This window comes from Musa acuminata, chromosome BXJ1-3 (genome assembly GCF_036884655.1).
Source record: "Musa acuminata AAA Group cultivar baxijiao chromosome BXJ1-3, Cavendish_Baxijiao_AAA, whole genome shotgun sequence".
NCBI lineage: Eukaryota > Viridiplantae > Streptophyta > Magnoliopsida > Zingiberales > Musaceae > Musa > Musa acuminata.
In genome coordinates, this window is record NC_088329.1 from 10,297,036 (window position 1) to 10,309,036 (window position 12,001).

General features: G+C 39.9%; 2 protein-coding genes across 3 annotated transcripts; both read left to right on the forward strand.

Moving 5' to 3' along the window:
* Positions 1 to 969: 969 nt before the first annotated feature.
* Positions 970 to 2,619, forward strand: LOC103973134 (probable plastid-lipid-associated protein 8, chloroplastic). The gene is made up of 4 exons (XM_009387621.3): positions 970 to 1,180; positions 1,410 to 1,533; positions 1,837 to 2,016; positions 2,209 to 2,619. Exons 1-4 carry the CDS (start codon positions 1,001 to 1,003, stop codon positions 2,397 to 2,399), a joined length of 675 nt encoding a protein of 224 aa, XP_009385896.1. The 5' UTR covers positions 970 to 1,000; the 3' UTR covers positions 2,400 to 2,619.
* A 1,119-nt stretch (positions 2,620 to 3,738) lies between these two features.
* Positions 3,739 to 11,569, forward strand: LOC108951891 (uncharacterized membrane protein At1g16860-like). 2 transcript variants are annotated; one of them, XM_065124877.1, is made up of 8 exons: positions 3,739 to 3,945; positions 4,759 to 4,898; positions 5,030 to 5,123; positions 5,430 to 6,596; positions 8,777 to 9,821; positions 10,302 to 10,457; positions 10,632 to 10,843; positions 11,134 to 11,569. In XM_065124877.1, exons 5-8 carry the CDS (start codon positions 8,925 to 8,927, stop codon positions 11,324 to 11,326), a joined length of 1,458 nt encoding a protein of 485 aa, XP_064980949.1. In that variant the 5' UTR covers positions 3,739 to 3,945; positions 4,759 to 4,898; positions 5,030 to 5,123; positions 5,430 to 6,596; positions 8,777 to 8,924; the 3' UTR covers positions 11,327 to 11,569. The 2 variants fall into 2 exon arrangements, with proteins under 2 accessions (XP_064980949.1, XP_064980957.1); XM_065124885.1 differs by lacking the exon at positions 5,430 to 6,596 and having other exon boundaries at positions 4,759 to 5,123.
* Positions 11,570 to 12,001: the final 432 nt, after the last annotated feature.

Below are 12,001 nucleotides of genomic sequence, written 5' to 3' on the forward strand. Positions count from 1 at the left end.
AATGCATGCAGTGAGCGACGACGTAAGGAGAGAGAAAAATTAGGATCTTAAGTTTTTTGCTTGACGATCGGTAGCCAAACATTATCAGTTTTGACTCAAATTTTATACAGAGAATCCTTGTAGGAAGCTCTACAATCATAAAGGTGTTGATATGCAGTTTACCATCTCTGAGGTACTTTTCTGTTATACCCACTTTGTGAGATCTAGAATTTTTAGATTCATCTTGTGTGATGATGATATGCTATTCTTGAACTAAGATCTATGTTCTTGATGTTATTATGATCCTTTGGTTATTCTAGAGAAGATTTACTGTAAACCTGTTATCATAGTGGAAGTTTGAGGTGGACTACGGTCCCATGATTTTTTTCGCATTGGGTTTTTCACATTAAAAGATTTGGTCTCACCGTATGATTGATGTCTTCTTGTGTCCTTGACCCCTCCGAATCGAAGATAACCCGCCCTCCGTCGCCGTCGCTTGGCGGGTGCACCGGACACGAACAAGCGTTGGGATCTCTGCGGTGGCACCGCCTCCCTCTAGTGCGAGCCTGACGACGCGTTCCTCTGCAAGGCCTTCGACGTCGCCTTCCACGGCGCCAACTTCCTCGTGGCACGCCTCGTCAACTGCGGCGCGTGCCACGCCTTCGACCGCCCGCTGCGTCCCATCGCCGGCTACCCGTCCGTTCCTTCCGTCTGCCGCACCCTTCGCCTCGCCTTCCTCCGGCTCCTGCCTTGTAAATCCAAGATACAAGGTCGCAACCTAAGTCGAATCTTAAGCGACGCCGTGGTACGTTCAAGGCCAGTCCATCCTACAATCCAATTGCCACTAATCAAATATTACATGGTCCAATCGGGGCCACAGATCTCGCCACATGGCTCATGTTCACAGCTCCTGGCCCCACGCACCCTATCCAAAATCTAAATATAGCCAATCAAAAAACGAAGAAAAAATAGATATATAAGGAGGCACAAAGGCGGACGAGGAGCTAACGCGGGCACGACAATGGCTTCGTCGGTCGCTCTCTTCCCCCCCGCGACCCTCGTCTCCCGTCCTGCGCTCTCCAATCAGCGCGTCGTCTTTCCGCAAACGCACCGCTGCAAGATCCCAATCGTCCGCGCCTCTGTCTCGGCGCAGCCCTTCGTGGCGGCCCCGGACGATCTCGTCGCTTCCATCCTTTCCAAGGTTCGGTCCTCTTTCTCGATCTCAGATATTTTTCCTTTTGCGCAAGAAATGAAGATCTAGGAGGAAAGAAGAGTATCGAATATGCATCAGCTCCACAACATTTTGGTTGGGAGCTTGGAGTTGGATTGAAATTTCCCCTGCTAGGTTTGATGATTATTGTCTGCATTTTAAGGTACGATTTCCAGATCAATCGTTGTGTGTAGCAAAAAAAAATCACATCTTGCTGTAGGTGAAGGGAACTGATCGGGGAGTTTCGCTTACGAAGGACGAGCACAAAGAGGTGGCCAGTGTGGCAAGTCAGCTTGCAGGATACTGCGTCGATGAGCCTGTTAAGTGCCCTCTCATATTTGGAGGTAAAGACCAAGATCCAATTAAGCCAGTAGTTACATATCTAAAGTTCTCAGCAAACCATCATGCATCGAATCCAAGATAAGGACTCTTAATTGACTCTTGAAACATCGTTCTCCTTCGTGGATTTCAGATGCTGAGACTTGCCTGTAAGCTATTAGAAACTCCAGTTTGTCGTGTAAGATTTGTGGCAGCTCTCCTTTACACACCATCAGTTAGAAAAAATTGGCAGTGATGAAATCATCATGTTCTCGCCTGAACTTTGCGGTCATTGGTTTAGCAAGCTCATGTCTTGTCATATAACTCAGATTGGGATGTGGTCTATTGCTCGGTGCCGACATCACCTGGAGGAGGTTACAGGAGCGCAATTGGACGACTTGTCTTCAAGACAAATGAAATGGTGCAGGTCGTGGAAGCCCCTGATATTGTGAGGAATAAAGTATCCTTCTCTGCTTTTGGTTTCCTCGATGGAGAAGTGTCCTTGAAAGGTAATTGTGCACTGATATCTCCGTCTTCCACTTTGTTCTGTTTTCACCTTGCTTATTGTGATGATTCAAACTTCTCTCTACTTTGCTGGAATACAACCAAGATAACATTTTTATGATAAATATATGCAAATTGGATATTGTGAAGAATTTGTGCTATTCACTAGATAATATGGAGTCCTTATGGTTTTCCAGGTAAGCTGAAGGTATTAGATGGTAAATGGATTCAAGTCATATTTGAACCCCCTCAACTGAAGGTAGGATCACTGGGCTTCCAGTACGGTGGTGAAAGCGAGGTCAAGCTTCAAATAACATATATTGATGAGAAAATAAGGCTTGGATTAGGATCAAGAGGTTCACTCTTTGTCTTTCTGAGACGAGGATAGCTGAGAAATTTGTCCTTTGGTTCATTAGAATTTGTATATTACTTGTTAGTGTTTCGTCTTCATCAGAAGAGGTCCAAACATCCATTATGTGCAGTTCAGTAAACATAAAAAAGAGTGCTACATTGATTGGTTGTTCTGCGACCAACCTGCTGAGGACTGGTGGTGAAGAAAAAGAGTTGTGGAGATTTTGATACTTTAATAATACAATTTTGTGAATGAATTCATGCTCCACCAGAAATATGCATGTCAATTGATCTAAATTCAGAAACACAATGAACGATGTTTATGTTTCCTTTGTACCAAGGACAAATTATGTTTGCTTTTCTTTGCAACTTTCATTTTATAGATCTTTCACCTGCTCAAAGAAATGTGCAGCTAACTTTGTTTTTTGAGTTATGGAGAAGCTGGTGAATGGTTTTGCAGTCATGCATCTTCTGATTAGTTTCTTAGGAATTTCTAAAATCTTAGAAATTGGTTTCAGATATCTAACCTCAGGATCTCCCTGAAGTGTTTTTTGGAATATGGAAGTTATTTTACTAGAGGAAAAGAAAACAGATCACAAGAACAATATAAAATGCTTATGAGGTAAGGACATGGCTTCCAAGAAGAGTGGTCTAGGAATATATTCTCTGCTTGTCTCCAACTTATGGGCGAATCTTTGTGCAAATGAGAAGGCAAGATGAGATCGAGCAACGTCGTACTTTTCCTGATGTAGGACTTGGAGAGAGTCAATATCTGTAATATTGCCCTGGAAGCAGAGAGAGGGAATGCATATTTTCAGTAGTTTCAAATAATCTTACAATCCATTTGATTTATGTTAAAACATGAAAAGCAGTAAACTACATCAAGGACAACTATGATCAACATAACGCTTTAGTTGCATTGAAATCTGGCATGACATATCTGCAAGACTCCCTTGATTAAGGACAATAAACATGATGAGAAGGATGTCTCATCAAGTTGAAAGCTTAGAGCAAAAAAGAATTTTTCTTATTTTTTCCCCTCACCTAAAACAAGCTGCTTAGTGAACAAGATATGCTCTGGTTACAAAGAGGGGTCAGCTGAGTCTCCATGCAGTCATTTTGCCTGTGGTATGTTAGATGAAGATTCAAAAGGAGAAAAAAATGTTCCAGATTTATTTTGCAAACCATAGACTGTTTCTTGCAGCCAACTATCGTCACTCATTCCTCAATGAAAACTGTTGTTCATGGATGATTATTTTAGAAACAGTAAAAGACTTCATTTTTGTTTCTTGTTTTTTTATCCTGTCTTTCCTGTTTCGGTTAATATTTCTTGTCTTCTGCTAGCTCTAGGTGTTTACTATTTTTTTTTGGTGGGATTGCTGGATGAGTTTGATTTAATTATTTGGAACTAAACTAATCAAATTGCAATGGATGCTTATTGCTTAGTACTATTTCCGTGTTGTATATTGACATCTTTGCAGACTCAAACACAATACAAGGAATTCCAGAGCAAGGCATACATCACCACCAAGATGGTAGAATGTCCTCTGAACATTTCTGGAACCCAAACTTGCAAACATCAGGTCAGTTGAAACACAATCTTTACAAAGTCTATCTTAAGCAAACATGTCAGAGACCTCATAAAACTATGTTAGCATATCGGTTAATTAATGGTCTTCCTCTCTCTTACAAGATGAAAGAAACAACCAAGTTCTCTTAGCTTTTGCGTTTAAAGGCATTGTATTCACTTGCATTTTGCATCTGTTGGTAACAAGAAATTAATGTGCACCATCCAATTATAGCTTTTCATCAACTGATTCAAGATTAATTTCAAGGAAAGCCTGCTGATAATGGGAAAACACTTGTTATGTATGCAACACAACAACAAACCATAATGTCTCAACTATTTGGATTTTGGAGTTCACTATATGAATCTTTTTTTCATAATTGATATTAGTTTAAAGTAATATTCTTAGTAAAAGAAAAACTTCATTATTATTAACAATCTTGGATATTTATGAGATGCAAGTTGTTCAACAACAAACTTCAATATCTCAACTATTTGGACTTCACTCTGCGTATCTTTTTTTTTTTTGGTCACTGATATTAGTACAAACTAATATTCTTAGTAAAAAAGAAACTTCATAATCTTGTATATGTATATACAAGATGACACAGTCTTTTTGTATATAAATAAACTTGATTCTACCCAAAGCTTACACTTTGTGAATGCAGACATCCTTGGCCCAGTCTAAACTTAGACTGATACCTCCTCCCCCCTCCCCTTCTGTCAATAGCAGACATGCTTGTTCCCTCTCTTTCTTCCTTCCTTTTTCTAAAGGAAGAATCTTGAGATCAAATTATTAAATATCATTTTGTGAATGGTTGTTTGACAGGATGTTTGACTAGATGGAGCAAGTAATGTTTTTTGTGAGAGCAACGACAGATCAAACTTGTCTCTCTTGAAATTTATAATTTCGTTGACCACAAGGTTCTACCTAATCCATTTCTCCCCTGCATCGGTTCTCCCCAGCTGGTTGATCGACTCTGAAACTTACATTTCCTCATCTACCACAACAGAATCCACATACCATTTTTTTCCCTTTGCCTTAATCTGTATCCCGACTTTGATTTTGCTGATGTTGTGTTTCTCAAATTGTTTTGCAGTCCAATCATGCATCAAGGTGGCAGAGAAACCGGTGCAACGCATGCATTTATGAGTTGAACCCCCGAGTGATGGTGGCAAACACTGTAGCTCATGGTGGGTAAGCCTCAGCTTCAAAAGATTTTTATCCACCTGCTGTCAGCGAAGCCATCACGACCCCTCATATGCCACATGAACTGATCCCTCCCCCAAAACTGTGAGCTCTGGTTGCAGACCAGAGCAGCACAGTTCTGCTTGTCTCTCGGTGGGGGCAACCTGCAGATGGCAAACCAGGTGATGGTATCACCAAAACCATGAGGAGGCCATGTGATGACGACACTGCTGCCAGTACAAACTGCTGGGAGTAGCTGCAGCCATTGGCACAAAATAATGTGACTCACATCATGCTGCTTTGCTTTACAGGACCATGCTCGCTGCTTCCTTCCTTCCTTGAAAGCCACATCAGTAGCTCCTCCTTCTAACCCCATTATATTTAATCTCCTTAGCTAGCTGGATCGACAAAGACTAAAGATACTTAGCTGGATTGACCTCCTTAGTCTTTTCTAATCCCCAACCACGCACAATGATTCCAAAAAGAAGTCCTCATGCAAGGAGGTGGTGATTGCTCTCATGGCAACGCCACCCAACACCATCAACTCTGTCCGCCGCAGCTGAATGCGGCCACCTAACACGAGACTTGTATTTGTGGTCGGATCGGAAGTCGATGTGATAGAATAAGTAAGCCTAAGTTTCAGTTTGAAGTTTATATGGATGAGATAACGTAAGGACAAAATTATACTTTCCTTCCTCTCTGCGTATATAATGAAAACCATCAAATTATTATTATTATTATTATTATTATACTATATAGGAAAAGACAAGGAAATATTAATAAAAATAACAATTTAACGAAAGATACATTAGGGAAAAAGAAAAAAAAAACATAAAGGAAAATAAATGACAGTGATACATAAAAATTGCAATTTGTGGACAGCCGACAGAGATGCACGCTCTCCATGATATAAAATAATAGTTCTGAGGACCAAATGACTAAAATGGTTTGAGATTAAACAAAGACAAAGTGGTGACACTTACTTAGTATTATTAAATGGTATTTGTTTGGAAGTACACACATCCTTAGTTGTGGAATTACAAAATTGTTTTTTTTTTAAGAATGGCTTAAAATGTTCTTATCAATTTTCACTTATTTTCATTATGCAAATGACATAAAAAAATAATAATAATATATTTTTTTTCTTAGAAAAGCATTAGGAAGAGGAGTGTGATGGGAAACCCTAAGGCTATTATGGTCATTTCATGAAAAGAGTATCCATTAGAAAGTTACAGCCCAATACCCAGGTGAGACAGTGAAGCTGGAAGCTGTACTCCTCTCTCTCTCTCCCCCCTGTTATTTCTTGCTCTGCCTCCACGCTCTCTCTCTCTCTCTGTCTCTCTCTGTGTCGAGGTTCTGTTTGGGTCAGTCCACATCTCTCTGCGGCGATTTTGTAGCAGTTTAGCTCCATTTTCCGCCTGCTTATGATCCGCCCGAAGGCTCTTAAGTTCATCCAACGCGCGCGGAAATTCGTCGAGGTAGGGGACTTTCTCTCTCTTGTTTGGTTTCCTTTTGAGTGGTTTGTTGGGGGCGTTGACAGCAGCATCTCGAGTCCCCGCTTGTAATTGGGTATTGCTTGTTAGGTTCTAATTAGTATGGGGAGTGCGGGTTTTGATTCCTCCCTCTAGTTTTGGATCTAGACTGTTGGTCTTCTTTCTTTGCGACTTCCGATACATGGATCCGAGTGTGAGTTCTTCGGAGGCGGAGAGAGGGGAATCAAGCAAGCAGGGTTTTTTTTCGTTTAAGTTCATTACCCCTGTAAAAGTGTTTCTTTTGTCTCATTGGTAGGCGCTGATTGAGGTGTTATGAGTTCTAGTTGCCTCGTGAGGTCAATTTCGAGGGGGGTTTGGAATGGGAAGAAATTATTGATGCAAATGATAACTGCGATCTGTCAAAAGCTTGATTCTTGGAAATGGTGCAAAGGCTCGAATCTTGGATTTTCGCTGTGATCCATCTGGTTATGATTTTGGAGACTTGTGCTGAAAAGATGCTACTTTTTTTGTACATGTTTTTCCCAATTTTTGGTGACTTAGGTCGATTCTAGATGTGTTCATTTTTCTAATTGATCCTGCATTTGGTTCATAGGCAATGGTAACTATGGGTTCGTCAAGAATCTGAATCCTCGCAAGGCTTAATAGTTTATTTTAGAGCAAGCATCGAGTGTTACTCTTTGTACCTTTTCTTTTGACATCCACTCAGCCTCACTGCTTTTCGGTTTCTAGCCAAGTAATTGACGGAGCACCTAATAGTATGTAAGTGGCCATAAATAATGACTAGTAATAGGCAATAGGATTTAGTTCAAAAAGGGTAAAAACACAAGAATACTTATCGTTTTAAGTAATGCGGCATGGGTGGTAATCAGAACATACCTGACCTTCAGAAAGTGATTCTAAGAAGACCGCATGTGATGTTCATGTGTTTTATAAAAAAATATGCGTATTGAAAAAGTTTGCACCTAATTTTTATATGCACATATAATCTATATCATTTTCAAGGTAACTTTTCTAGGTGTCGACTATTAATTTTAGGTCTTCCACTTAAGCCTTGTAAGCAGTCTCCAACTATTACCACCCGAGCAATTTAACATCATGGGATTGACTAAATGGATGTGTGGAACTTTTAGCGCTGCATTTGTATTCTGGATGCAAAAAAATCATAGTTTGGGTTTGCAATTCTGGATGTGGAACCTGAATCTTCCATTTGTATTCCGGATGCAAAAAATGTTGTCATGATTAAAAATATTCCATCCTGACTTCAAGAAAATCATAGTTTGGGTTTGCAATTCAATATAGGAAGCTCAGTAGAACTTCTCTGGCCACCCTCAATTGTTTCTTGACTCTCTTCTGCAGATGTTGGTTTCAATGTGAACTCATAAATTTGAAGATCTGTAATGATGACCCATAGGTAGCTATAAAAGGATGGTTAAACCAGTGTGAAAGATTGAAAACTGAATCAAAGGCAATCAATCTATTGAGATGCCTTTTTCTACTCGAAGGTGATATATTACTGAAATAAAGAGATCAACTCTGGCTAGGGAGTTATGGTAAAACGAGGCTATTAGGCCGCGGATTCTTTTCCCATTAACTTCACATGGAAAGAAATTTTTGAAGTGGACGACATTCATAGTATGAAAGATATTACTGTGCAAGTACGGGGCTTAGATACAGTTTCTATTGGAAGACGAGACGGATGCACAAGGACTTTCTGAAAATTTTTTATGTCATCTCCATCCCTTGTGCTTTGTAATTGTTCTCCTTTCTGAAAAATTCCCTGCCTATGCTTATGATTCACATGCAACGGCTTGTCTTTAGATGCAATGCTAAAAATGGAATTAATGCTAATTTTTGGATATAACCCAATTTTCTTGCTCGAATAGGTTATCACTTATCATCCTCTGCTGTCATTTTCCTAATTCGTATTTAATGTTGAAATTCTCTTCTGGCTTGGAGACGCCTTGCTTTGTTTACAAAAGTTGCTTGTTCTTTTCAAATTCTAATCACTTCATAATGTCCTAATGGGCTAATTGCATTGCATGTATTCTTCACCACTGATGTAAGAAACCTGAACATATTAGCATGTTGGTTTATTAGTATTAATGTCAGAGTGTGCCTGGACATGCTTTCTTCATCTCTGACATGGTTTCTTGGTGCTTTAACAGAGTGCTTGAAGATTAAGTTGTGGATTTGTGCTTAACTTGCAATTTGAGCCTCATGATGATTCAAATATTAAATCTCAGTGCTGATCCCTGTGGACTACACTAACTATCTGCCATCTGCCTTCCGAGATCTATTGTCATTTGAAGCCTGATGGGTTCCAGATTCCCATCACACCAGCTCAGCAATGGCCTCTATGTATCAGGCCGACCTGAGCAACCCAAGGAGAAACCTCCAACAATTTGCTCCACAGCCATGCCATATACAGGTGGAGATATTAAAAAGTCTGGAGAAATTGGGAAGATGTTTGAACTTCATGTGGAAAAGTCTAGAAAATCTGGTCCCCTTGCTAATGCCCCTTCACGAAATCGATCGTTTGGTGGTGCTGCTTCCAACTCGGGGCCCATTATGCCTAATGCCTCTGGTCAGTCTAGCTATCCTGGTTCTCTTTCTTATGCAGCTCCAGGTTCTGGTTCTTCACTAGTCACTGGCGGTTCCGGTAGACAGAAATCCAACTCTGGGCCACTTAAACATGGAGATTCAGTTAAGAAGTCATCTGGGCCTCAATCTGGAGGTGTCACCCAAATGGCTCGCCAAAATTCTGGCCCTCTGCTTCCCACTACAGGTCTCATCACTTCTGGTCCAATTTCCTCTGGGCCGCTTAATTCATCTGGCGCCCCCCGGAAACTATCAGGACCTCTGGAATCCACTAAATCGATGAAGTTACATAATGCCTCCATTGTTCATAACCAAGCCGTCACTAATCTCGGCCAAGAGAATGATCAGTTGTTCAAGGGGAGCTTTCCTAAGCCCATCCTTTGGTCTGTGATTTTGTTGTTTGTGATGGGTTTTATTGCAGGTGGCTTTATTCTTGGTGCTGTTCACAATCCCATTCTTCTTCTTCTTGTTGTAACTATACTTGGAGTTGTTGTCATGCTTTCCTTTTGGAATACTTGTTTTGGAAGAAGAGCAATCATAGGATTCATTGCCCAATATCCTGATGCTGATTTGAGAACTGCAAAAGATGGGCAATATGTCAAGGTCTCCGGGGTATGTAAGTTGAAAAATATATTTTTTTTTATTGTTCTCTAGAATCGTGAAAGGGAGCATTCAGTAATTACCTTTATTCTTTTCAAGTTTGCATATGATGATCAGAATTGCTCTCAGTTTCTTGCAAGCAGTGCCCTTTAGGCTGCCTATGAACTCACTAGCATGTTTGGATTTTCTGTTATTTTAGTGCAGATGCCATGAAAATTTTTAACTACTATTTCTTTTGTCTTTCTGTGGAATTTTTATTGATGGTCTAATATGTGAAGTATTGCTAAACATGCCTTTTTTGTTTAAGTTATAACCTTCCTTTCATTTACCAATTCTCAGTTCAAGATGCAATCTGCATATTGTTAAATACATTTCTTATGTACTTCCAGTACTCCTTTCTGTGTGCGTATCTGTTGTCTGTCTGTTTGCCTACCTGCCTTAGTTTATGGTTCTTTGGTGCAATTCTATATATTTAACTTAAGCTTATTGCAGGTTGTTACATGTGGGAATTTTCCTCTAGAGTCATCATACCATAAGGTTCCAAGATGTGTGTACACATCTACTGGCCTATATGAATACAGGGGCTGGAACTCGAAGACTGCCAATCCCCAGCATCGACGTTTTACTTGGGGATTAAGAACAGTGGAGGTATGCCACCTTTTAAAATAACTGAACTTATTAGAGATAAATTATATATGAAATAAAGAAAACAGAGAAAATTTTAACCATCATAATTTGGAAATGTTTACACTAAACAATAATCATGTTTGCTCCAGTTTTATTATTTTGTTCTGACCCTCTCAGTCATCTTATGTGATACAGAGGCATGTGGTTGACTTTTATATATCTGATTTTCAATCTGGATTAAGAGCTCTGGTCAAAGCTGGTTATGGTTCTAAGGTGACCCCATATGTTGATGAGTCCCTCATTGTCGACATCAACCCAAACAACAAGGACTTGTCTCCTGAATTTCTCAGGTGGTTGCAAGAGAGGAGCCTTTCTAGTGACGACCGCGAGATGCGCCTGAAAGAAGGGTAATCTGAAATTATAGTTGCTAGTATATCACCAGATAGTTATTGTTTTGGCTCTTTGCATGGTCTTTCAGTGGTAGACAAAAAGAAGGAAGATGCTAGGATTATCTTTTTTGTTCTGATAGGTGAATAATTCCCTTTTCTGGTTGGAGTATTGTCTTCTCATCAGAATCCCTTTTCACAAACCCATGTTTTAAACTATTCATAGGAACTGATGAGCGAAGGGATTACCATGTTACATATCTTTTTCTACAGGATTCATTAGGTTAATCACTTGATCATTTTCGATGCAGTTATGTCAAAGAGGGCAGCACTGTAAGTGTAATGGGGGTTGTTCGAAAGAACGACAATGTCTTGATGATAGTTCCTCCGTCTGAGCCCATTTCTACAGGATGCCAGTGGGCAAAGTGCATAGCTCCAGCGAACCTCAACGGAATAGTCTTACGATGTGAAGACACTTCAAATGTTGACGTCATACCGGTGTGACGGACAAGTTTAATGTCCAAATATTTGCTGTTACTTATGCCCTCTCTGGAATTTGCATGTTTGGTTTTTAGCTTCAGTATTACTTGGAAGAGATTGTGATCTATCAATTTAAAGAGGTGGCTTGGTATCTTGAGTCTGTATAGCTTTGTGTTCCCCCCTTTTTGTTAATTTAGAATGGATAATTTTGTAAGAAAGATGGTGTAAAGGATTACTATGATGATGTTTGAAGAGAAACTTGACAAATCCTGTATGTTGAGAAATCTTCCTGTAGGGCGGATGCCAAAATTTTGTTGTTTATTATTTTTTCCCGGGCTTACTCTTCGGACAATTACTAGATTCCATATCTTCGGTTCATAGCGTGATTGCACGTAAAATTCTGTTTAAAATTGTATCTTATTGCTCAGCAAATTTACTTCAAATTCAGCTTAAATTTGCATAAAACTCATTGAAATTCCACTCCTTTCTGGATGTGATGCAAAAAATGTCAGCTTGGAGAAAAGGCGAACAGAAAATTAAGAAGCTTGGAAATGAGAAAATCTTGGTGGTGGTAGGAATTCCTCAGATTCCTCGTCTTCCCATTTCATCTCCCACATGCATTCAAAGGTTAAATCACTAGCAATTCTTAGATCCATGCATGCATGAACACAACAAGAAAACAAGAGCATGTACGAGGGG

Bases quoted from the DNA above. Each gene is read 5' to 3' on its own strand.
- LOC103973134 (XM_009387621.3), top strand. From the start codon at position 1,001: ATGGCTTCGTCGGTCGCTCTCTTCCCCCCCGCGACCCTCGTCTCCCGT. The intron at 1,181-1,409 runs GTTCGGTCCTCT...ATCTTGCTGTAG, and splicing joins TCGCTTCCATCCTTTCCAAG to GTGAAGGGAACTGATCGGGG. The intron at 2,017-2,208 runs GTAATTGTGCAC...ATGGTTTTCCAG, and splicing joins TGGAGAAGTGTCCTTGAAAG to GTAAGCTGAAGGTATTAGAT.
- LOC108951891 (XM_065124885.1), top strand. From the start codon at position 8,925: ATGGGTTCCAGATTCCCATCACACCAGCTCAGCAATGGCCTCTATGTA. The intron at 10,458-10,631 runs GTATGCCACCTT...TATGTGATACAG, and splicing joins GGGGATTAAGAACAGTGGAG to AGGCATGTGGTTGACTTTTA. The intron at 10,844-11,133 runs GTAATCTGAAAT...TTTTCGATGCAG, and splicing joins GAGATGCGCCTGAAAGAAGG to TTATGTCAAAGAGGGCAGCA.